Source organism: Dermacentor variabilis, chromosome 4, assembly GCF_050947875.1.
Source record: "Dermacentor variabilis isolate Ectoservices chromosome 4, ASM5094787v1, whole genome shotgun sequence".
In the NCBI taxonomy this organism is placed as follows: Eukaryota; Metazoa; Arthropoda; class Arachnida; order Ixodida; family Ixodidae; genus Dermacentor; species Dermacentor variabilis.
The window spans coordinates 97,511,077-97,537,745 of NC_134571.1; the positions used below are offsets into that span (position 1 = coordinate 97,511,077).

The window sequence follows — 26,669 nt, forward strand, 5'->3', positions numbered from 1 at the left end:
GTTTAGTACTGCCAAGAGAAACAAACGTAAAAAAAAAGAAAAAAAAGAGAAAGGCTTTCTTGTTGATAAACATTTCCTCAGGCAATAACACTACAGTGGCAGTTTGACTTCAGAGGTGATTGGGACAAACCCAAAACAAGAATTTTCCACAAAGTAAAGCAATGAATGAGTAAAAACAATAAAGACAAAATTTTACTGGACAAGCAGTCAAAAATGCATCATGTGCTTAGTAATGACGGTAGCATATATGACCAAGGTAAAGTGCTACTTCATGCTACTCTGCCGAAATGCATTGGACTCCACTAAGTCCTGCATTGTGAAAGTGCACATGGTAGTTTCTTTGCTGTGCCTACAAGAATTATCGAAAACCTCAAATCACTGACCAAATGGTGCTAGCAAGGCAGTAATTTATACAAGTTGTACATAACTTGCACAATGAATACAGTTTGAAGTTGCAAAACAAATAGTGTGACTGTGTATTATTCCAAGTTCCACGGTGGCTCAGCGGCATTCCACTGCTAAGCATGAGGTCAAAGTTTTGATTCCTGGTAGTGGTAGGAACCTAAGTGCATAGGGTGCTTACTTAAAGAAGCCTGCAAGAAACGGGAGCCTCTGATCACAAGAAAAATTGGAAACAGCAAAGCAGTCAATGACGAATCGCATTTGAAGTTGTGAAATGAATGACGCAAGCTGACAATTTGCTATTGGTCACACGAGAAACAATAAATGTTCAACTGGGGACTTTCTTTCTCTGACATTTTTTTTCTCCCATGAAGACAGCGAGTGTAGCACAAAAGAGAGCTTGCCTAGTAGGGAAAGTGGAACACCCACAGTGATTATAAGCAATTTGTGTGCACATGCTTCCACGCAGAGAAACTGGCCATTGCGGCCTTCACTTTCAGCAATCAAGTACACATCATCCAGATTTGGTTAAGGTGATGAAAGATTATGAAGGATACGTAAAAGGAGTTCAGTGCTAGGTCGAAACCTGGAACTGCCATGACCAGCAAAGCTTTATTTACTCGGGACAGTTGCATGCAGTTGAACAAAACTACTTTGCAACTTTAGCATGATAAATGAAACTGCAAGTAAATGACACACATGTTAGCCAAAAGCTATGGGTGCACCTGAGCAATTTCTTGAAATTTACATAATTTAACACAAGCCTACTACAACAATGCCATGCTTGCACACGTACAGCCAGCCACATAGGTTTAAATCCTGTGTCCAAGGATTTGCAACAAAACTGAATTCCTGCACACCCTGGGCACACATACTTCAAGGCAGTTTCAATTAGAAGCAATTTCTCCGACCCACACAGTGACACATTAAACCAGAAGCGCTAAGCTTAACAGAGCAGAAATTCACATTTGTCATAGAACTCGTGTCCTGTAAACTTTTGTTGCCAACTGCATACACATAACTGATATGAGCCAGCACACAATAGGCAATTGACTATAAACATTTTGGTTTTTCTGCATGCTCACAATCTAGTCAATACATGGCTTTACAAACAGCATATCTATATGCTAGTCCACTTGCAGTCAATCTCCTGGCAAGCAAGAGCCTAGGGTACACATCCCAGGTCCAGATGTTATAGGCAGGCTTTGTTTATCACAGATTAACAAGCAACGATTCATGAACAGTGAAATTTCTGCTGCCTGCTCACTGAATGTCAACCACATGCTGTAACAGACAGTAATGCACAATGATTTTAAAATTTAAAATGACGATATTGCTAAACAAAGCCACAGTTGAAAGAAAGAAAAAGCCTGCTTGGCCATGTCAGTACACTAGTGCGTCAACATGTTATCAAACGCCTGTCCATTACAATTGTTCATCATAGCTTCCACGATCTTTCTGTCTCACTAGGAGAGCAAATAAGATACTATACTGCAGAAATTCTGCAGCCTGTAACTGGCTTCTTTTTAAAGATCAGTGGACGAGAAGTGCCAATTGCATGCACTGCACACCAGCAGTTGGAACTGTCGGTTCTAAACTTTACAATAGATGTACAGTAAAACTTAGTTATAACGAAGCTGAAGTGGAAGCCACAATTACTTTGTTGTATTCATTACTTCGTTAAGTTCATTTTGCATGTACTGCAGTATGAATCTCTATGAGGATTTGATGGGGAAATTTACATGCTTCGTTATACCCCGTTTCATTATAACGAGGTTTGACTGTAAAGGAGACACAAAAGTATGTGCTAACAAGAAGCTTTGCCTTAACTCTCTAACACACCAAAAAGAAACATGAGACTGAAGTTTTGTCTAAAGCTTTCATCTTCATCTTTCCTGGTCACTTAATCACCAAACCTTGCTTAAAGAAAGAATGTGTATGGAAAGACACACTACTGCATAGTCAACAGATGATGCGAGCTGCTGTTACGGCTTTTTTGTTTTGGCTAGAAGACTGAGCCATTTGATTTACACTACAAGAGCATGCAAGTGAAACTGAAAGGCCAAGTAAACAACATAGTGGTGCAGCCGGGGATAATGTGTTGAAGTGAAATAGAGATACCTAACATTAAAACAAAGTTTCAGGCACGTTAAGTACGAGCACAGTTCAGACGGGCAGAGGGGATGTGTGACAAGGAAACAAAATTGGAATCACCACATCAGAGAGAATCAAGGTTGCCCAAAAGACAGCAGAGGAGCTAACCCACTGTTTCACAATAATGTTGCACTGGAATAGAACCTACGATGCGAGCGTACTGTGGCACTTGAGACCACACTCAGAATTGTGCAGATAACACTCTGACATGGAGGGACGTGCTCTAGGAGAGGCATGCACTTCCTTGTACATTATAAAAGCTGTGGGTGGCCTGACTTTAAAGTTGGCAAACAACCAAATGTGCAATGGAAAATGCACAGATGTCTAACTGGGAAAGAATTTGTGTGGCTGCAGTGGCCAATCACATTCACTCATTTCTGTGACGTCACAGCAGAAACGAATTTCTTTCGATATTGGCATATGTCAGGAGCTATGTTTTGGAGTATGGTGGCACAAAGGGGATAAGGAGTGCGGTATTGTAAGTGGAACTTGTAATGAATTGCTAGGTTGTCAATGAGTATAGCTGAAGTTTTTTCTCCAGTTTCACATTATTGTGAAACGGAGTATATAGTGATGACGTCAGAAAGTGAAGTGATGCAACCACTTAGGAATGAAAGGAGGTCAAGACCATGAACACAACAGTGAAAGTACAAAAGGCAGAATGAGTGCAGCGTAGCCATGCACACAATGAGAAAAGATTAGAACTATATCACCAGAAAGGAAATCACGGTTGCAGCCGGAAAGAAGATGACACAAGGTTGGTATAGCATGACCATTTTAAAAACCATATCAGAGCCAAAGGACCCACAAAGCAGTCACCTAAAAAACCAATGGTTGCAGGAGCCAAGGAAAGAACATGGTAGCACAAGTATTCTTTTTAATATTGTAGAGGCATTCATGAGTTGTGTTTTTGATCCACATTCAAGATTGTAGGGATAAAGGAAGAGAAGGAATGTAGAACAGAATGTGCAATTGGAAGGATCAAAAGAGACAAGATCCTCACGCTACATGTAGTTCTCTATCTAGAGAGCTGTATTGGGGCTGTCCTTCTGTCCACATTCTCGGATACAGTTGAACCTCGATATAACAAACATGGGTGTAGCGAAACATATATAAAATTTGGTTTGCCATGTATCATGTAATTGCTGGCCACACTTTGTTCTACTGCTATAACGAAACTGAAAATGCAAGGTCTGAGACACTATAGCTCAAAGCAAAGCAAATAATTTGTCCACTTGCAGCACAATGCATGCACCTTGGTCGGAAAAACATAAAATACTTGGCAAGAGCAACTTGAAATGGCAAATTCAGGATGCACATATTCCAGTGGCTTGGCTGGCACACATTCAGCAAGTTAATGTGCCAATCCTTTACAATCATGTGGTTGTACACTAACGACAGTGCAAAATGCATTTATAATTTAGCGTCATGTGCCATGTAGCGGCATGAAAAGCTGCCAATGGATAATCAAAATTGACAGACCTTTTGCTGCTGTGCTGAAGGCATCACATTTGCTATTCTTTTGCATAGACTTGACCTGGAATTTTTTTGCCAATTATTTTTGGAACATTTCTTCACTGGTATGTGCCCTTATAACAAATATAGGATCTAATATAGGTATTATTGTGTCAGACGCTGCTACTTTATATATCAAAATTCGACTGTACTTATGAGCTCTTGTTCACAAGCTGGTCTTGACAGCATTATCCAGAGATGCTCTTTCTGGCGATAGTGGTAGCTACTACAGTGGTTCATTCACCAGATGTGGCACGAGGTGAAGCAGAGTAGAAAAAGGGATAAAAATCTCAACAAAAATAACTAAGCTCATCTCAAGCAGCAGTTATAGATAAAAAAAAAAATGAAACGTGTGTGGCAGAAATACGAGGTGTAGCTGTGAATAAAGGGAAAAAGACATCCACCCGTTTTGTAGCAATTGCTACAAAGGAAACCCATGCTTCTCTACAAAAAACCCATGCTTCTCTCCACCTTGCGGGTTTCCGCAGAACTACTACGTCAGAGGTGTAGCTGTGTAAGGTAACACAAGTCGAGCCAGAATTGCTGCACGGCTGCCTACAAATTGGAAGTGACAAAGCATCAGCTATACTCAGATACAAGCAAAAATGTACTAAGCTGTCACTATTTCAACTTGCACACTAGCAGAAAGATGATACAATTACATTCACTACTGCACAGCTGGCCAACATAGAAATAGGACCCTGCTGATTTTACAATTTGATCCAGTAAGGCATTGCAGAAATCTGCTCACAATGCAGGTTCACGATTGCTTGCAATGGAAGCAATTTGTAGACCTGTACAAGAACAGAGCAAGGATTGCATGACAAATAAGAGTAAATGTCTAGTAAAGGTTTCAGAATATGTGTAAATGCATATTCCCACTCCCAGTTTAAAAGTAATGTGTACAAAATGCTAGCCTCGCATGCTCTACTATAATACAGAGTTGTCATCTTCTCCGGAGATAACTGGAAGAAAAATAGGTGTGTAGGCAATCACGCAAACGAAATAAATACCAAAAGAATTTAAAAAATAGTTTAAAACAAGTGCAATGTTTCTGCATACATTAATCAAAACATAACTAATGTAAGCAATTAATCAAAGCAGGTCAGTGATTATTTTCTGGTATTTGGTCAACTCGTGGTGCCCGTGTCCACTAAAACATGATAGTATGTTCACTGTTCAAAGCCATCAAAATCAACATGTGTCCAAAGTATCCACATTCTCAAATCTATGGCTGCCCTTGGCATTACTGAGTACTTTTGGCGGTATGTGTTGTATCAGCTTATTATCAATGTCTGTTCAGAAGCTCACTGTAATGACAAAGAAAGAAAGAAGAGATTGCCAAGGTGTATTGTAAAGAATTGCAAAGAATAGAATCTCACTAACATTGTGCATATAAAATCTCTAAACAACACTGAAGCAGGTGTGCAAAAGGAATGAAATATTTTGGACCTAGCAGGTGGCTGGCTTCATCTTTAATGTAAAAATGAATATTGTTGCTACTTGCTTCTAAAGTGTTCAAAAAAAGCTTTGAGATTTTTATGTACTGGAAGCACGAGGCATGAAGTTAGCTTACCTTTTCTTAACTTTTATTTTTTAATTTTACCAGCAGTGTGCCTCACTCTGCAGCCTTGCAAGACTCATTGTTGACTGTGTAATAAACTTGCCGATTATTTGACTAATGTTTTAACTGCAATTAGTTTATGAGGCCGTTCGGCTAAATTAGTGTGGGCCAAATAAGGCAAGTTAACCAATTAAATTCCTGTATGCACTTGTTGGTTTATAGTCTCTGCATTTTGGTAACTGTTTTCTTAACTGGGCACTCTCAGGAGTAGACATTCTTAACTATGTTTAGTTCAGTCTGCATATTACTGGAATGACCACACATGGCCTATTTCCTACAGATATGCACCTGGTGTATACTCATACCTGTCAACCTATGAATAGTAAAATTCTTAAAAATCCTGTTGAGATCACAAAGGGGTGGGAGGGGTGGTAACATTCATTGTTAGATCACAGCGACATTTTCAGCGACTTTGATGTTGCTGGTTTAGCTTGGTTCAGGAAGCTGTCTGAGTACAGTTGCTTGAAAAAGGTAGTCCTCTGGTATGTGGCATCCTGTGCTGCCACAACAGGGCAGCTTAGGTGTCATCACAATTACTTTAATGTGCACATTTTCTGAATCCTGCACCTTTGCATTCAACACCCTTTTCGTAAACAGAATCCATTTTTCGTAAAACTTGACGCAACGTGTTAAATCATAGAATGAACTAACATTTCTAAACTTTATTAAAAAACTTGCGAGAGGCGGCAGGCATGCAAACACGATTTGAAAACTATAAGATGTGCAACTTCATTTTCTGAAGTTGCACATCTGAGCAATGGGCATGTTTTAAGGGAGGGTGTAATAATCACTTGTAAGGTGTGCCATTCTTATTGCCCCGCTAAGCTGTTAGCACTTCCTGGCTGGTTCCTTCCCTTCAACTTGTCTTTCCAAGAAAATCTTTGAGCATGACAACAAAGCGAAGAGCTACATCAACCAGATGCCACTGCAGAATTTTTTTTTTCCAGCGAGTTGTCTTTTTGGCTCTTGGCATGAATGGGACAGTCACGACGAAACAAACCTCCCGAAAGCCCATTAAGGATAATGGACACTGTAAACTGCGCTATCGAAAACTTTGCATACATGAGAGAAGGGAGAAATAAATTTACACTATTACACTTTGCAGTCTCAACCAGAACCGACAAAACCAGCCAAGCTGGTGACTCTCATGAACTTTAGAATGGACCTTCTGTAGCTGCATAGGCTAATTAGTGAGGTTGTAACCAGGAATTTGAATTCGTATGCTCAGAGTTTAGAAGCTGGAACTCAAGACTAGAGGGCCACTGACACAATCTTGCTATGCAAACTTTGGATCTTAGTATGTTATCCAGAAGACTGCCACCACTGCGTAGTGCACCTTATGAGAATCACGGTGGTGCAGTTGCTGCGTTCATCAACATATTTGTGCTTCCTAAATAGTGCTCACTGACTGCACTGCTTGTTATAACTGCAGTAAGCCCACCAAAAGTGATAAAGCAATGGAAGGTAGTGAAGAAGTGCCGAGATGTCAGTAGAGAAGAAAAGTGCGATGAGAAAGGGAATCTTTGGTGAGCGTTGCACCATTGACTACTGTACAGCGACAATGAAAGCAGTGCTTCACTGTACAAAAGTTGCATTGGTAGCCCTCATGTGAACAAAAAGTGCTCGTGATGCTGCCTTTGATGAGTTTGTGTAGTCATTGTGTAGCAGCAGCTAATTCTAGTCACAGAAGTTGAAGGCAAGCCATCAGCTGTCACTGCTCTGCAGTCATTTTGCTTCGCAGCTTTGTGACCTGCCGATTCCTCTTGCTTTCAATGCTAATGGGGGGTGTGAAGCAGTAGCTACTCAAACTAGCAGGGACAAAATAATGTTTAAAAACTTCCGCAAACGTGTATTAGCACATGACAGCATGCGCTGTGGCATTTGCAGCATCTGTGTTATGGCATCTGCATTAGACAACAGATGCTGACACTTTATCCACCTCAGTGGCTGTGCAACGCTACAGTCGAACGATGTACCACACTTTACAGACAAAGGCGTGTTGTGCATCTGCCCATCATGGGTCGTTCCTGCACGCCAATACAAACATGGCAGTAAGATAGGAAAAAGTAAAACAGAAATTGCAAGGTTCCGGAGCACCTTTCAGAAGGCTGAGACAAAAAAACAAAAAGGCTGCTTGACAGATTTTCTAGTGCACTGAAAAGCACACAATGGCACTGTGTTTCAACTAAATGACCACGCAACCGTGCACACTTGGACATAAAGATCCTGAATACTGCTCAAAAACTGGCTCCAAATTAAAGAAGAAACTGCATGTACTATCAGACAATGTTACAGCAATTCATTGGAAAGAAGAGGAAAAAGCCCTAACAGTTAATTTAATATGGTTTTTTGTCAATCAGGCAGTACACACTGGCATAACATCTCAGTATAGTCGGCTGTAGCACACCATGCAGTTATCCAAAAGGTCCCAGACGGTGGATGTACGGCAGCTGCAAATGAAATTTAAGGCCTTCCGTGCCCCAAGACAATCTGAGAGCAGTTTGAAGGCAAAGAAATGCAGAGGAGACCAAAGGCATGGCCCGACTGTGAAGCACTACACGAGAGGGCAGGCAAAAAGGTGCTCACGAGCACTCCTTGGCGTGCCTCTCGAGGTGCTTCTTGAGGTGCTGTCGCAACACAAATCGCTGTCCGCACACCTCGCAGCCGTAGTTGCGCACGCCTGTGTGCACCAGATTGTGCCGGTTCAGATTGCACTTGAGGCTGAACTTGCGGCCACAGATGGTGCAGGCAAATTCCTTTGGTGGCTGTGCCAGTGACATTGATGCCTGCCGTGTGCTCGCTACTAGGACATCCGAGACGGATGTAGAATTCAGGGCCGTCGATGATGACGGAGACTGCTCGTTGTTGGCACCAGTCAGGAAGTAGTCAAGAGAAGGGACTGCATATTGAGCAAAGAGATTAACAAATGAGACCTCCTATGCTAGTGAAGTGTACATTTTTCATTAAAACACATATACATAAACAAATCTCAATAAATCTTATTGTGGAGTAAGTGGGTTCGTAACGCTTAGGAAAAAGATAATGCGTGAAAGATAGACAAGCACAAGAGCCAATACCCTCTTGTGCTTGTCTGTTTTTTGAACACTGTTTTCCTGAACACAAACAAATGATCAGCCCAGGCTATGCCCAGCTATAGTGATCGACTCTCAATACTGCACACTGCAATTCATGAATGTGCTGGCTTTGAGAGTGCAGACCTTTCCCACTCTGCATTTCTTGAGGTGGTCTATTACGCAGTTATTGCTTACCGGAACAAAATTTTAATCCCTACTCATATTAACCTTGACCTGTCACACTTGGAAGCACACATGTCACAGGAATAATTTTTTGCAAATGACAAGATATACAAGCTATTTTAAGTGGAAACTGTACTTCTAGGCTGGGGTAAAAAAATATATATCGGACTTCAGTGGCTCCTCTAACTCAAACTCATTTTTTTGCAACAGCAGTTCCTCTCTCAACACTATCTCCCCACCGTTCCATTGCCTGTAAATTTGTGCATAACCCCTGCAACTCTGATCAAACCATCCAACTTGAAGAGATCGAGGTGCCTTTCCAAGCCTCATCCCCAAGGCTGCCTGTGGTGAGAGCCTTTTTGCCAAGCTTGTTATCTGGGAACCATCGCCTCTTCAACAACATGGCAGATATGGCTAGTGCACTGGAGCTAGTTTCCCAAGCAAACCATGCTACTCTCTCCCTGGCGTTGAGTCACACGCCACTACAAGGAGCCCCGATTGGTCTCCCCATTGTTGCATATAGGTGCACTCTCCTCCGAACTCTGTACAGCTGAGCACTTCTTCAGCACTTCACTGCAGCAGATACTCCGCAGACCCGCTATGAGTAGGTTATGTGGGACCTTTACTATTGCAGCTTGTTGTGTTCAGTGGACCACTACCTGGTTAGCCTAACACAGCAACCGTGAGCACTCGACCAGTTTTCCAGTGAGCCTTTTTTGCCCGCAACCATGACTGTCATGCTATGGTGTATCCTGGGTTAATAAACCAGTGCTTGCTGGCGATCTGACTCCAAAGCCTTCTTTGTACCGTGTTGGAGGGTTGATGAACCCTGCCACAGCAGCCTTTGTGCGCTGTAAAGTGGAGGAGTGTCGGGCCCTTTCCTGGCCATCATTTAAAGGGTATGCATTCTACAAACCCATCTCAACATTACTGGCACCCCATGTTGGGCACCACAAACTGAAGGCAGCAGCAAAAATGGCAACACCACGCTGAAAACAACGATGATGTTGGTATGATGAATGCGACAGCACAATGGGGCCATAATGATGATGGGAGCAACACAGCGTGACAAAAGCATGGCAATTACTCTTTGTCACTGACATCTAAAAAAGTGAAGCATTGCCTCAGTGAGAAGAAACTGGAGAATGACAGATGCACTGTGCGCCAACCATGCAGCACGAGAGTATTGCAGGCTGTTACACTGAAAATACATATGCAGACACAACTCCTCTTCAGGTCACGTGGGCTACAAACCCCACAAGAACTACTACGTGGGGGCATTGTACAATGAGCGTCATTCGTAATTTTCATTCCGTTATTGTGAAATGTCTGTTGCAATGGAGGCACCACCCAGTGAAAGCCCCCATTGTCCCTTCTAAAGTGGAGCAGGTAGGTGGAGTGAATTGCAATGACTGAAAAATAACAAAGGCATCCAAACTTTGAATTCTACATTCTTCAGAAACCCCATCGCCAATTTATAGAAATAAAAAAAATACTGTAATCACACAGATTAAAATTTCACTGCTTCTTTTTTGCTGTAGAAGCTTCAAGCGTTTGAAGTTCAATGTTTGCTGTGTGAAATGTTGCCAATGCCTACACATCAATAAAAAAGCGAGCTCATAAGTCTCAAAATTCTGTTAGAACATTCTCACGAGTTTTCCAAATAAACTGCTGCAGGCATGCTAAATATTGGTGATAAGCTTTCGAGTGAGCCACAATAATGGTGATTGTTAAAAATCTGTAGCCGATTACTTCAACAACATTAAAATGCACTTGCAAGACAGAGCCGGCAGGAGTGGGCAAATGATTCCCACCACTCACCACTGTAAAATGGAAACTCTTGCTTGGGCAAAGCTCGACTGACTGCCCCTCCATTTCCTGTAAAATACACGCCAATGAATACAGTGAACACAAAACAAAATATGAGAGAAAATAAGCAAGGTGACAGCAGCAAAAGATGTAGCAAGGTCAAGGCCACTTTAAAGTCATAAAAGCAATGCTGAAGGGGGAGGATAATAATGTGAATTTATTTTAGTTTTGAGAATTTTACTAATCATGCGACCCTATTCCAGAGGCTTCCTTGAAGGCAAATACAGATTCCAATACAAGCAAATACAGCTGCCTTCCAATGTGTGCAACATATACATCAATTAACTCCAAGCAGGGTTATTTGGTCACATCAGCAACATGATGAAGTGAACGACCATGCCAGCTGATTACAAGAAAGGGATTTGTGGACATGAGCAGTGGCTTCCAAGCGATAACATTTTTGGTGATGGCAGATCGAAAACTAGGTATACTAACAATGAAAAAAAGTTAATTTGCACATTATCGTGACTTATGCACAACAAATATGAAAGCTCTTTGGCAGATAATGTGACGGTGCAAGCTCACACAGGCAGATCTAGTTATATTCAATTTCAGACTGGTTCAACAATTTATTGGATGATATTGTTCCGTGTTGCAGTACTTTCTTCACACCAAAGCAATGATCTACATGTAAAACAATGTAATGAAAGAAATACCTGCTTTTCTTTCCAACGGTTTTGTTACACTAGCATGAGCGGTGGTTAAGAGTTCATCTATGCTCTAGAACATACTACAGTGGAACCCGGATATATCGAACTCGAAGGGTATTGCGAAATAGTTTGATATATCGATAATTCGATATATAAAATAAACATTTGATATAAAATTATTTAGGGGGATTTTACAGCTGTTTGTTATACACAATAATTTGTTATATCAGGGTTCGATATACCCGTGTTCGACTGTATGTGGCCATGGAAAGGGTACCATAAGGAAGAAGATGGCTCATCAAATACACGCCCCATATAAATCCAAATGTTTGATTCTAAGCATGGCATGTGCAGAATAGTGAAGTGCCGACAAGAATAGCCATTGCAAACAGGGTAATGAAATCAAAAATTTTCCACGCTGAAAGTACACAAATGGTAGTTCAAAATTCAGCTAACGCAGCCTTTAACAAAGGAAGGTCAGGTTCAAGAAGGAAGCATTTTAGATATGCTCATGCATTGTGAATGATGAAGCAAAGAAGAGCCCATGAAGTCTGATAATGAGATAAGATCAGCATGTTGGATTCATCCTTACTCAAGCACATCCAAGACAACAATGCAAGGCCCTTCTGGGACACTCAGTTGCATGTCAGAATCTAGACAACAGAAGAAAATGCCATCCACAAAATTCTCTGTAGCAAACTTCACAGGCTGAAAAAGTCGTTTATGCAACATTTCACAGCAAACACACAATGCACTTAAAGGGGCCCTGAACCACCCCTCAGGCTTGGTGAAATAACATAGTTCGTGGGTAGCATACACTGCTGTGAACATCACAGCCAGGTTTTGCTGTCGTACGCAGTGTCGTACGCGGTGCCTGGAGCTCGCAAGCGGATCGTGAAGTCACGTTTCTCTCAAACACTCTCTTTTCAACAGAAGGCCCTATCCTCATTCTCTTCTGGATGCTTTATTTTGTCATCGGACGCTTTATTTTGTCATTCCCTTAGGCAGCTGCTATTGGCTGATAGCCGACATCAAGCTGGGGTCAGCTACATGGTGCAGATACCGTGGCCGCCACGGGGTGCCACCACGAGTCCATCGGCTAAGTGCACTGCGGCTCGCTGAAGACAACTGCATTTGGCTTATGTTTAGCGCATGTAGGCCCCAAAGGCAGGAGTTGTGGCATCTCCAGAATGAAATTTGAACTGCATGCCATGGTGACATTTAGAAGGTGGAGCGTTGTGGGCACACTCCACTGCACTGTAGCCTTCGCAGTGCAAGGAATTGAAGGAACAGGAGCACAACGGAGGCTGTATTTGATCGTCAATAACTCCGCTTCTGCTGGACGCATTGAAGTATTTTTTGCGGCAAAGTTTTCCGACATAGCCTATTTTCACTTCAAATGCCTTTCTCCGCTTTGATAAAGTGGTCCAGGGCCCCTTTAAGAACCACTTGTTTAACTAAATTGTCACTTGCAATGAGACGCACTATAGCGAACAACTGAACAAGGATTCTCTGCAAGAAAAAACCCAGCAAGAAAGGTCCATGAGAGCTCAAACACAGTCATTGCTAATAAAGTGTTTTGTTGTTTTAAAGTTGAAAACCTATGTGAATAAACAAATGCTGACATTTATCTACACATAAGAATTCCCAAATATTTAAAATTATGTTTGCTATATCCATTTACTGACATTAACAAAGACTGCACACTTACAAAAATAACTGCTTTTCATAGCCCTCAGAACATCCTTGCAGCAAAAGAATGCCTGGCAAATGGAACAAATGCTTGTCTTTTGTGACTTCCAGGTAATACATTTTCTTCTATCTCTGTGATCCCATGAAAAATGCATTGAAGAGGTGCTACTATACAAAGTATTTAATAACTCTTGTAAAATGAAGTTGTTCTTGCGATGAATTTCACACATGGGTTCTTTGCATAGCAAAAGCAAGAGAACAATTTCACAGTGATTATTGAAAACAAGCACCCCATTTGTTGCCGCAGTGCGGTGACTTTGAAAATGCTGCAGCATTTTTAAAATGGCGCCACATGTGTACATAGTTGAAAAATTAGAAAACATATTCCAAAATATCACTGCACACAAAAATAATTAATGGAAACATGCCTTCACACAGAGCCTGCCAGTGAATCAAAATATTATGTAGCAAAATACAGCACCACTGGGCCCAGTGCCAGGACAGACTAAACAGCATTGTGGGGGGATAACAAAAGCACTCAAGCAATTGTTGGGGATTCCCCACATATTGTGAACAACTTTAAGGTGAAAGTAACACTTTATAGCCAATAATGTAAATGCAAAGCATTTTGCCAGGATGAGATATGTGTGTGACCAAGAGAACTGCACTTGAAAGATAAGGCTGAGCACATTGTTTGTCGACTGGCTCTTGCTCAAAGAGTTGAAGATGCTAACTATCAATGCTGTTGAGAGCAACGAAATTAGACCTACATAGGCAGTGCCAATATGTGCTTGCAGTTCACTATATCCGGCTTTAAGTTTAACATAGGCAATGTATTGTTGCAACACACTTGTTGAAAATGAGGAAATGGGATTCGGCACCAAAACAAGTCCGGCTAGGCAATAACTGCAATGAAGGCTCAGTTAATAAGGTTTCGAGGCTGGCTGTTGTGAGGTTGGTACCTCACAACTCCGTTGAACTACAGCCAAACCTCACTCTAATGAAGTTGCATTTGACACAAAAATACCATTGTTATATCAGGTATTCATTGCAGGCACATATTCATTACATGCTGATATCAGCAGGAAACATTTTAGATTTCAATTTAGTCCATTTATTTGCTTATTTAGACAATGTATATGATGAGCTTGAGGATAAAAGGCTGAAGTGTCTGACGAGGCCTTGACTTACTTTGCTTCGTTCTGTCCAATAATTTGTTATACACGTTTGATATATTGGGGTTCAATCATATTACATTAGCAAAAGCGATTTTTGAGACATGGTAAGTAGTACAAGTCGGTGTGAGGCTGCAAAAGGAACCTGTCCTTCTCTTCGTCTATACCATCGCCTATTCTTCAACAAGCGTGCTATGACATTTTTGATTGGGGATGTTTGCAGTTTTAGCAGTTCAACCAGAGGAATACATAACTGTACCTGCCTCTGTTATAATTTTTCACTATATTCATAAAGCAGTAGGCACAGTGGGTGTTGACAGAGGCTTCAGAGAATAAAGTACAAAGGCATTTACAAAAATTTTCTGCCTGCGTATCATTTGGGGCAATGGTCATCAGAAATTGTGCAACGATCACCACCAATCTCACAATTATGTCAACTATGACTATATATTTACTAGTTTCCTCGTGAGCATGTTCGTGTGCATTCAGGGCCAGGAAGTGCTCAAGGAATCCTAAAATGGCATTCTGCTGCCAAGCACAAGGTTGCAGGTTCAATGTCAGGCCACTCTCTGAAGAGGGCATTATGCAAAAACACTCACTGATAGTGCTTTCAATGTGTATTAAATAACCATAGATGGTCGAAATTAACTTGGAGCCCTCTACTACAGCACCTCTCATAGACTACGGGTTATTTTGGGACATTAAACCTTGGAAAGAAGCTAGCATCAGTCACATATGTCTCTGAATACGTGACAAAACACAGAGGCTCGAGTAGATTACTTTCCTCAAAAGCCCTCCTCATTCATATTGGGACATGGCTGCTAATGTGTCATGGGGCATTGGGGTATCCCACCCCACATTTTGGGGACACACAATTGTAGTCTCGGAGGCTCACTGTAAATGGACATGCATTCAGCACTGGCCAGCCTCAATTCCACATTACATGTGTGCTGAAGTCACACTGATAAATTGGTCAGTAAAACTACTTTAACTAATTGACTTACTGACAACTGTCACATAATTCCCAATGTCTGCAGATGCAAATAATTAATTCAGTAAAGGATGGCACTAGATGATTTGACATCGCAATTGCGCTATGTAGGACTTGGAAAACAAACATTAAGGCAACGGAGCACACAATCATAATGTTCATGTGATTTCCTTCATCTTAGTGCATGTTTTTTCACAGATATCACAATATGATGCATTGACAACAAAATTGCACGTTTATCTCTAGGGCACTGCTTTTAAGTATTTATTGTCAGGTGTAGCTCAGATTCCTGCTATCAGGCACTGTCACGAGAATAGGCATGCCATTGAGAGCATTGTGCACTATCAAGAACACAGGCAGATCATCAAGAGCATAGAAGGGACTCGCGCATGTGGCTCTGTCACAGGTGTATGCAAGGGGCATGGCAAGAGCCTGGTGAATGAATGGGGCTAGGCCAGGGTAACACCGACGCACCCAACAGTGCACTGTCCAGCTGGTGTCTTCAGGGGGAGGAGGGCAATCATTCCACAGCCTGTGGTGCCCCCCCAACTGGTACCCCTGTTCTGCTCTTTTCAAATGTCTCTAGAGCACGAGCATGTAGAGTTTGGAGGTGCCTTTCAAGATGATGCTTGTGTAGGAATCTTCGGCCACAACAAGTGCACACAAAGGATCTTTTTCCAGTATGAGTAAGCTCATGCTTTCGCAGGTTGCTCACACTGCTATACGTCTTGCCACATGTTGAGCAAGTTCTGTTGTTAATCGGCACTGTTGGCTGTGGCTGTCGTCGCTGAGGCCCACGAGGAAAAGCTGCACATGAGAAGCAATACGTTACTGGTTAGCGCACATGCTGGCCTGAAACTTTCCACTCTACTCAGGCGCAGAAATTCTTAATGGCTACATAAAATACCCACTCAAACCAAAGACTAGTCTGAATTCAAGGCCAATAGCATAAAAAAAAAAAAGAGGACGCAAGAAAAGTTTTCTTTAATGCAAGATGATTGATAAAAATATCAACAGCAAAATAAACAAGCATTTAACCATTTTTACAGTAACTTGAATCATTGTCTATCTGCCATTGCATGGCACATTGGATGCTCATCCAGCCTATTTCTTAAATAACATCGCTTGAGTGTGGACCACAATGATGGTCAGCAGCATGTGATAGAGCGTGTTGGCGAAAAGCATAAAACTTGTACCTTTGCTCGTGTTGTCTCCTAGGCTGTTCTCACTGGCATAGTATAGCACCTGTAGCTGTTATCCCCGAAGCATGCTTTACTGTCTATATGCAGAGGCATATAGACATAGTTCAGTTTTTTTTATGCCATTAGCACTTACTACATACAAGCAATGGGAAACAAAAATGACGCATGACAAAAGTTAAGGAGCTAGAATGTTGTAACTGAATGGGAGAAGGCAGGGAAGGAACGTCGCTGGCGCACGCTACTCGAGGCAGAGGGAGAGAGGGTCTCATTTGGTAGTTGCGCTAGCCCCCTGCTGGTATTATAACAGGGCATTCAATTCCTTCTACCTCTGCCAATAAGAAACTGATCTGAAAAATTATTTCGGTAAAATGATTCTTAGATGGCATTTTAGAATTGTCAGTGCGTAACTAAAATTTGCAATGGGTTCTGTCGAGGGCCCTTTAAGGGTGGGAAGGGCTGCATAGCACTCATCAGAACAGCCTAAAAGATTATGCAATAGCATGAGCTTTGTATACATGCCAACACTCTAGCCTATTTCATGGATGCACTCCATTATACTTGCTGTTTGGCTGGTTTCAAGATATTAAACATTTGGATGGGTGTGCAGTTACTTTTGTTAAGCTCATTATTTGTTGGCATCTGTGTCATCAGCCAATTCCTCATCCTGATCACCTCACAATGCCTGGTTGCATTTTCCTTCTACACCCACCCACATTCATTTCCCTTCATTTCACCTGCAATGCCTGAACCAGTTCACAAGGTTCCGCACCCTGCCATTCGTTTCCGTACCCTCCAAACCCATGCCATTTGTTTCAAGAAGTGCAACAGTGCAGGGCTGGTTCATAACTGTTCTGTGCCCTCCCTACTGATGGTCCTGACTTGGCATAGATATGCTGGTGCAAAGCACCAGTGCAGCAGATGTTGCAGCACATGGGCGTGAGTGTCACTGAAACCTTGCTGCATCTATGCAGCATGCATTTTTTATTGTTTGCATGTTTTTATGCACGTGTGCACTAGCATGTTAGCATGTGCCATAGCCTGAAATTAAGTTATTCTGCTGATCAAACCAATGTTATTTCAGATTGAACATGTCTCTTTTGAAATGTAGGTGCTGGTGGTTTTGTGTATTTATTGCCCTACACAACTGAGAAAAAGAACATCTTCTACATGTTTGCCAACAAAGACACACCAAGCCCAGCTCAAGATGCACACATCACACACGTTGCTATCAAAAATATGCTGTTGAATCATCTGTAATGTAGGAACGGTTGCTTTTTGCTGTTTTCCAAACCAAGCACCTCAAAAGCGAACTTATGGTTCGGAACCCATCATTGAGCCTCTCAAACGTATTTGGCCAGCACACATTAGGCAGACAAACATAAGGCCTGCATTGCATCTGCATTTTGACATTAATTTCGTGCGTAACATTGTTCCTGCAAAATTTTTGAACTTCCTGTGCCTCACTCTGAACTAGTCTATAGTGGTGCAAATGAAATGAACGGACCTATCTGCTCAGTGTGTTTCATAGGCACCGTATAATTGTTGAGAGATTAGCAGTAAGTTGTCTCAAGTAGCACTATCTAGGTTGCCATTGGTCTTCTCAGTGTGTGATTGATGCAGCTGGTTGGGCAAATGAGAGCTAGCACTCCCTTGGTTACCGAGTTACTGCACTTTTTGCAATTCCTGCCTTAATGAAGACATTGTGTGGTGGAAACTGATAGATTACACAAATCATATGCATGAACCTCACTCTTCAAACTAAACCCTCGAGCTTGGGCTGACTCCAGGGCTTTATAGCGAGTACATTTATTTTAGGGGGGAAGGGGATATCTCAGCTTAGATTAAAGTAAATATTGTATGTCACATCAGCAAGTTTCCACAGAAGTGAAGCACAAAGAGGATTTAAAACTAAGCATGAAGAATAGGTACATTTTTGGCTTTAACCTGGTAAAGCCAGAAATGTACATGTAGGAAAAATGGCAAAAGTCATTGTGTATTGTTTCCTTGTCAAAATTACAAGAAACTGAACACATACACATGTGAAAAAAGTGCCAAAAATTCATTATGAGTTAACTCGTCCTTGGCACCAAAGGATCCTCATTGCAATGGTGAGTTATCTTGTCGTCGTCAGTTATGCAGTTAAACAAGATCATAAAATACATGCCATCCTTGGTTTATTGCATACGTAGATGAGGTAAATATTTGAACCTCTGTGTTTGGCAAGTTTTGAAAGTATGCAGGTACGAGATAGTAGCACCTAAGTGTTTTCTTTTAATTTTCAAGCTACTTAGCACTAGCTGGAGTGAAAGCCATGCTGGGAAGAAAAATATGAAAGGTAACTGAATTATTAATGTGCTGCACAATATGCACAAGAAATGAAAAAAAGATGAGAGAACAGAATGTAGTCTGCAAACTAGTCCACAAGAAAGTATTAACGAAACATAACTTGTGCGAGCTATTCACAACAAAGAAGTCCTCGGTTAAAAGATAAAGATCATCAGAAGTAGCATGAAGGCTGTAAAGTGGATTTAAAATTGGACAATAATAGTGAAATCACTCAAACTAAATATAAAGTTGTTAGGACAGGCACTGAAATGAATGTACGGCTGTTGTTAGCAACACGATAGCCTATTTAAAAAAGGTGCAAATACCACCTCAATGGCTTCCACATGTGCTCGCTGTACTCGTGGGTGTATTCTCATCAGGTTGTGTGTACTACCACTCAGCAGTATACTACATGCTGATGGGGCATCAAGCATTTTCACACGGGCATTGATGGTGCCATGCCAAGGTCTCACTCTCAAAAGCACCACATTCATTTTTTCATACTGAAGTTTATACATGGATATGTAGCAAATTGCCCGATTTAATTTTCTAAGACACTACTGAAGTAACTATCTGCTGAGAAAAACTACTTATGATTTAAAAGTTTCTCATTGCCACAGCCCATCCCATGTATGAGAAGGCAAGGGCACTGGGCACATATTAAGAACAGTTTACACCATTCATACAAGGCAGGACTAAACCCAACTGCTCCTTGATGCACTTTGGATGAGAAAACAACAAACTCGAAATAAAGCAACTTTGTTATAACGAGCACCTTCCATTTGCATAGATGAGCTGGATTTAAATGCAAATTGCAATGAACAAAGTAGAAGTGTATAATTAAATTTGTGAAGCAGCATCCTGACGAAACCAGTCGCTAAACATGTCCCAGCTTGGCATATCTAAATCAGTCATGCTAGTGTCATACGTGGAGGAGTATAGGACGAGCAACATGCGACATAGATTGTTCGCTCCTGTTCAAGTTTAATTCTGGCCTGATTTAAATGCTTGAATCAAGAGGTGATTATTTTTCACACGTGAAGAAAACTACTACTCACACAATCAACCGGTTACACAATACTTTCCAAGAGTGCATATGCGAATGCATACATTCAAAGCCTGCATATAACAGCAATGACAATAAAAGAAACAGTTCAGGTCTTGTCTGCACTTCTAGGGTCAGAATTTTAAACAAGAACAATAAAGACATGCCCAGAATTGTCAGTTGACCGTCACTACAGCAGCAAGCTGACAAACTTAACTGTGACATCATGCGACCACAGTTTGCATACACCGACCAGTAACTAGCAGCAGAACAGCACACAAGTTGGTAAGTAAATACGAGATGAAAAGACGCATTGCGTACTCGGCATCTACATGAACGCTCGGCTGATGGTCGAACGCACTACTAAATTTAGGTGACAGCACACAAAACGAAGACTGCGAATATTAGAACACCAATAGGAACACAGTTTAGAATTTGTCGGGTGTAGTACGAGGCAGATGACGTTGTCAGTACTGAGATATCTCCTTTTTCTGAGACAGCGTTTATCTTCTCGCAAAGACCAGCGCCCGTTCGTGCTGACATTGTCGATGAAGTGACACATTCTCTAGAGCACACATTGAGAAGCACTAATCCCACATTGGTCACACGATGACTTGATGCTACGCCGTTAGTAAGCGCACTACACGGTAGAAGAAAATCACACATCAATTTATGGGCATTTTATGAAGGCAATCACAATGAAAAGCTACACATCTCGAAGATTTTCCAAAGCCGCTAGCCGATCCCAATGTTGCCGGTCGGCGCAGTTGTCGACGGCTACGAGGTGTTAATAAAGATTAGTAAAAAGTGCCAGAACATGAACATAAGGACAAATAAATAAAAAATATCTTTTAGCCTGAAATAAATATAAGGCGATACTAAATGCCACTAAAAGTTGGAGTTCGTTGGAAACAGAAGTGGCGCTGTCATCGCAGGCGATGCAAGGATGCAGGTAAAAAGAAGTATCGAGGAAAGCAGCTGTCTGCTGACCTAGCTATGGATATGGAGGCTAGCGCGGAAATGCTACTAGAGGGAAAGAGAGATAGTGGGTAAAGTAAAGGAAGAAAGAGAAATATTAATTTACCCTAGCTTCAACAACAACAACAACAACAACAGAAATCGCAGCTTTGGTGCGAAGCACGGAATCAGCACTCGTGTCCTACCAAAGAACTTGTCAGACAAAATGAATAAGTGAATTAATCAATCGATCAATCAATCAATAATTATTTATTCAGTTAATTAATTTATCGACCAGTCAGTCAGTCAAACGTTATGTAGGGTTGTCAGCGGCTACTATTACTTACCACCCCTATATGTAACGCCTCAATGATCCTAACAGTAACCAAATAAATAAATAAATAAGTTAGGGAGGGACAATTGAGATAGAATATCTAATTGAGATACCACGGAAGGCGGGTTTGGCTACCAGAAGAGACCAACGGAGCCGGCGTGCTGCGCACAATCTTCCGCGGTTAGTTCAAACGCCCCCGTATTCTCATATGATCCTCGGCCCTAAGCTCTTCCTCCATTCCTCCGTTCCTCAACCGAAGAAGTCGTTGCGATGCTCAAGAATTGTCGCGAACAGTCAATGAAGCGCAGCGACCATTTCTGTCGAGGGTCGGCGGTGCCGTCCACTGCAGGAAACGGGCAGGAAAATGGCATAGCTCTCACTCTTAAAACGGTTGCACCCTTCGGGGTGTATATTTGTCCCACAAAAATAATCGTCACCTGCCTTGCTTGCGTTTCCTTTCTTGAAAACTCAGCGCTCGCTACTTTCCTGTCGAGAATGTTGTGTCACACTGATAACGCGCAAGCCGTTCGTGACTGGGAAGTACCGGGCTCGCAGCGTTAAAGAAAGGAAACGCGGGCAAGACGGATTACGGTTATCGTTGTGGGACAAGATAAGCCGCAAATGGTGTAATTTTTTAAAGGGTGTTATATCGCGGTATGGTCGTGACCGTTCTGCTATTACTTGTTAGAACAAAAGCCTAATTTAAACGCCGGGCATCCGAGAAAATATTTGACCTACTGTTTACGTCACATGGACGTTAAATAAGGATTCAAATGAGTCAGTTGTTGCTGTTGACATTCACTCTAGAAAACGTTTACACCTTTTGGGGTGTATATCTGCCACACAACGATAATCGTCATCTACCTTGCTTGCGTTTCCTTTCTTGAAAACGCCGCGCCCGCTACTTTCCTGTCGGAAATGCTATGTCATGCCGATAACGCGCATGCCGTTCCTGACTTGGAATTACCGGGCTCGCAGCAATGAAGAAAGGAAATGCGGACAAGACAGATGACGATTATTGTTGTGTGGCAAGATACCACCCAAAGGGTGTAAACTTTTCTTGGAGTGTAGAGGCCGACGACGGAACTCTTAACTAGACGTGCGATGAAATAGACGTAGTTGAAAACTATGTAGTTATTCTGATAGCCTTGGGCGCACAGAAATAACCGTCAAGAGAATTTCACAAGGAGAGATATGAAAGTCTCCTGTCGGATAGTTCCATGAGCCCAAGGCTGTCAAACTGATTACATGATTTTCAACTACGTCTTTTGTCATCGTACGTCTAGTTAGAGCTCCGTTGTCGTCCTGTAGAAATTTTTGCAAGGCCATAACGATGAGGGTGTTACCTGTGCGACAAGAAAACACCCTTAAGGGTGTACACATATTTACAGTGTAAGATTTAGAAGCAAAGCTTTAATTTTTTTTACTAATTGTTTGGCACTTATTGAGACAAGGAGGTTGCGTGAATCAGTAATGAGAAGCATCTGCCGTCGCCGTGTATTTTATTGCTGCTTACAAATTTAAGATGTACTCCATTTTTATTTGTGAGTTGCTTCCCCGCTTACAAGAATGCGTACAGGTATTTGATTTTACATTCACATATGCTCGTAGATATGGTACATCAAATATAAATGAATGCCACTAATACTTTGTTATTTCTTTCTGTCAGAGATGTCGTCTTCTTTTACTTATGTCCTGTACTTATCTTGATGCCCTCTGCCGCCCGCTTCGTCTGGCATGTAAAGATTTTCTGCACGTGAAGCAGTTCGTAACGCTGGGACGAATATGCGTCCATGATGACATCTCGTGCATCAATAGAAAGGGGGTGCATTTATCATATGAACGAAATAAAGGACGAAACCTTTTGTACCACGTGAGCAGAACACATTGAAAAACGTCTTATGCCACGCTCGCATCGCAGGTTCCGTGAATGTTGCGTGGGCATTAATGTTTGTCAAGGAACGTGCGTTTCGCAAAATACGCGTCGTCTCTGTATGGTCGCTGACTGCGTTGTGGCTACCTCTATGAACGAGCCGTCCATACAATAATGCCGGAGTGCGTCAATCGCGCGGCACTTGATCGTCATCCATTTCGTACCGGCGATTGAACTAGTGCACGCGTGCTCAACGATTCGAGAAAGAACACCACAAGGCATAACTTCCAGCTCCATCGAGCCAAATAGCAAGTCAATGAATGCAAGGCACCAACGGGGCTCCGTTCGGAAGACTAAATGCAAACAAAACGAAGCAATCAAGTGAAGAAACGAACCGCCTATCGGCCGCGTCGTTGCCTACCAAGAGGAGGGGAGGGAATCCTCTCGGCCGCGCGCCCTCTGGCGGCATTCATCAGGAACGAACGGAGGGGATACGCATGCCAACGACACCTGGTGGCGTGGCCTGAAATCTATTGCTGCTTCGTCGTCGCTTTTGGTGGGACCAGGCTTTTGTGCTTCGCTCCCTCGCGTTGGCCGCGCGTGGAAGCCCGGGAGGGGCTTTTGTGCACGCGTCGTTCCATTAGCAGTAGGTCTCGCCACTCGCCACTCGGCGTGGTGCGTGCGTGTGTCCGGGCTTCCATCTCTGGGATTGTATATCTGCACACGTCTAGAGGTTCCAGCATTTCGAGTGAATGTGGACGGGTCTGCACGGCAGCCCAGTGCTGCTGCGATGAGCTGAATAGATCGATGTGTCGAGCTCAGAGGCAAGCCGGAAAAAGCGTAGATGATAGGAAGTAGGGAGGTCTGTCAATCCCTATAAGTGTATGGCGCAAGAAATGGTGTTAATGGCGTTGTTTCTCCCGTCACGTTACAACCATCCCGACAGGCTGTTACGTGCGATCGGAGGAAGGCGTAAATATATGTATCGAAGACGCCATAAATACGATAAGCTGTTAGCACCAGCTTTGTTACTGCGCTTCTGCGCGATTTGTTTTCCCGGCTTGCTCTCTGCCTCGCCATTTGCCCGCACTTGCGTTGTGGGCCTTCCTGAGGCAATATGCGATTAATAAAAACTTCCAAAGGTGTCAGGTGCTGTCACCGCAACATGTGCGTTGATTATACCGATCGATTCGCGTTTATTTTGGTCCATTATCTGCGTATGACGGTAGATATGAAGGGGGCGGTAAATTATAATTGTTCCCAGGAATAGACCTGCGTGTGTGTTACGCGCTAAGTGCTCTGATGTGCATGAATTTGTCACCCAATATGTGTGCGTATTTATGGTCCACTCAGCGCAGTTCACCCAGAAATGAACTTGAACGCATATTTCATAGTTTGTGCAGTTTCGGAGCAAGGATACTTAATTTTTACTGAAATTATGTCACGTGAAACTCATTTGCAATGGATGCGAATGAGTGCTGAGAAAGGGCTAGAAAAAATATTATTTAGACTGAACGGCATATTTCTGAACGGAATTTAAACTGAACGGAAGCAGGGCGACACGAACGATGATAGTCAGAACAGATTATTTTGGCTCCAGATAAGCAGACATTAGGAACTAATTTATACAGAATAAATATAAATAAAATGAACCGTAACATGCGCGAGCTGGTGAATCCGCTGCACTGAGTTCTTTCTGGTACATACTAGTGCTTCTGCTGGATTTCTTGCCGCCGACGGTGCAAAGTTGAAGAACTGCCGTACGGTGTCACGAAGCCGTTACGCCGCCTTGGAATGGAGACAAGGTTGTAGATCCTGGTAAGGAGACCATTTAACGAAAATTTCGCTTAATTTTAACGAATATTCAAAACCGGTGTATAATTTAACGGCCCCTTTTTTGCTCACGTCTATATTGTTTCTATTGTGCAGTGTACCGGCTGGCCAATCCTGGCGTTAAAATAGGTTGAATGGCGGTAAAGGCTGGGAATAATCGCAACCCCCTTTCCCTATTCGGGTTTTTATTCATTAAGGCGCCAGAGCGGGGCACGGCAGCCGGATACCTCCGATGTAGTTACGGTACATTAGGCCAAAATATATTCACTTTATAATAATCATCAGCATCACTAGACTTCGTTTCAGACATCACGTGCAACGGTGTGAAAGCTGCGCAAGAAGTTCGGTCACGAAAATTTATCACTTCGCGCATTCCATGCACGCTTCGCTGCGCGCCAACGGCGCTTGCTCGCGAGAGCATGGACGTGAGGCTGCCGCGACGAGCTGCGAATAAAAATCCGGAAAGGAAAACAACTAAAAGCAAATTGTTCTAAACGCCATAGCAGCCGTGTACCGCAGTTTGTTTGTTTATAAGCATTAAACCTTTTTTCATTCAATACTGACCCTACAGCAAGCACAGCTTCACACAATTGCGGTAAAAATAAAAAAAAGAAGGCGCTATATCTAAGCGCGAGCCGCAGCCACGGCAGAATGTCTCTCTAGCCTCCACAGTGTCGCACCTGATGCCTGAAACGGAGTATGGTCTAACCGCCGGTACTTTTTATCTAATGCGACTCCTGTAAAGCGTGCACCGTTACATAATGAGCGTCTGCGAGGAGAAGCCCGCTTCACAAAGCCGAACGAGAAGAGTTTGCTATACGTAAGGTGGTGTTTAACAAATCAGCAGAATTCAATGATTCCCAGGGTCATCAAGTCATTTACTGCGAAAGGAGCCGGCTTTGAAAGTGGGCGCCGCCGTCTTCAGAGTAACAACTTCTCTGCGAGGCGCTCAACGCCGTACATACCAAAGAGGCCACCACTTACACGCACAGTCAAGCGCCCTAAACCCCTCGCAAGTTACCAAGCGCTAACGCTGCACATTTACGCAAGGCCATGACGCTGGGCTCCCCAGTGGCGGCGGCGAATTATGTTTTTCTTTGCCATATGATGCGGATGGAACGTAGATTGTAGAAGCAACCTGACGACGACGGCCTATGACGGTGGCCTAAGAGAAAACACGAGTGCACAGAAGAGATCCAGTTTGGAACTTTTAAGTTCTGGACATTGCGTTGTAGTTGACGGAGGGGACACGCTCGGAGCCAGTGGGGCTATGCCACCAACTTATTTATTTATTTATTTATTTATTTATTTATTTATTTATTCAGTACCCACATGCGCCAAAAGGCATTACAGTGGGGGGGGGGGGGAGGGTTACAGAACAGTTATAAACTTTCACAAAATATTTTTTTTTACCCGACGTGAGAAAAACAACAACAAAAGTTCAACAGAACTTACAGAATTTTCAAAACACGGTAAGTTATACACGGGCAATTCAATCTAAAGGTAAAAGAAACGGGCTAGTTGAGTCTCTTCAACCGGGCAAAAAATACATCATTTGACACGACGTTGACGAAACTGGCAGGTAACCTATTCCATTCTTGTATAGTTCTTGGAAAAGATGTTTTCTTATACAGTTCTGTCTTGCATGGAACTTCTCGTATCTTTAGCGCATGATCCACGCTTTGTGATCGGTAATGAGGCGGCATGATATATTTGTTCCTTTCTATACCAATTGTACCGTAGAATAAGGAATGGAAAAGCTTCAGTCGCA

The 26,669-nt window shown here is 42.5% G+C and overlaps 1 protein-coding gene and 1 long non-coding RNA gene across 4 annotated transcripts; one reads left to right on the forward strand and one right to left on the reverse strand.

Moving 5' to 3' along the window:
* The first annotated feature begins 746 nt into the window (after window positions 1-746).
* LOC142579566 (uncharacterized) lies at window positions 747-7,841 on the forward strand. The gene is made up of 2 exons (XR_012827417.1): window positions 747-4,441; window positions 4,576-7,841. It is a non-coding gene; the product is annotated as an uncharacterized LOC142579566 (long non-coding RNA).
* Window positions 7,842-8,240: 399 nt separating this feature from the next.
* LOC142579565 (uncharacterized) lies at window positions 8,241-20,655 on the reverse strand. Of its 3 annotated transcripts, XR_012827415.1 has the most exons (4): window positions 19,915-20,655; window positions 15,804-16,136; window positions 10,774-10,830; window positions 8,563-8,594 (listed from the first exon to the last, which is right to left on the reverse strand). XR_012827415.1 is itself a non-coding variant. In XM_075689916.1 (3 exons), exons 1-3 carry the CDS (start codon window positions 12,071-12,073, stop codon window positions 8,278-8,280), a joined length of 384 nt encoding a protein of 127 aa, XP_075546031.1. In that variant the 5' UTR covers window positions 12,074-12,326; the 3' UTR covers window positions 8,241-8,277. The 3 variants fall into 3 exon arrangements, 1 of the variants encoding a protein (XP_075546031.1); XM_075689916.1 differs by lacking the exons at window positions 15,804-16,136; window positions 19,915-20,655 and adding an exon at window positions 12,064-12,326 and having other exon boundaries at window positions 8,241-8,594; XR_012827416.1 differs by lacking the exons at window positions 8,563-8,594; window positions 10,774-10,830 and having other exon boundaries at window positions 12,337-16,136; window positions 20,223-20,655.
* Between the last annotated feature and the right edge of the window lie 6,014 nt (window positions 20,656-26,669).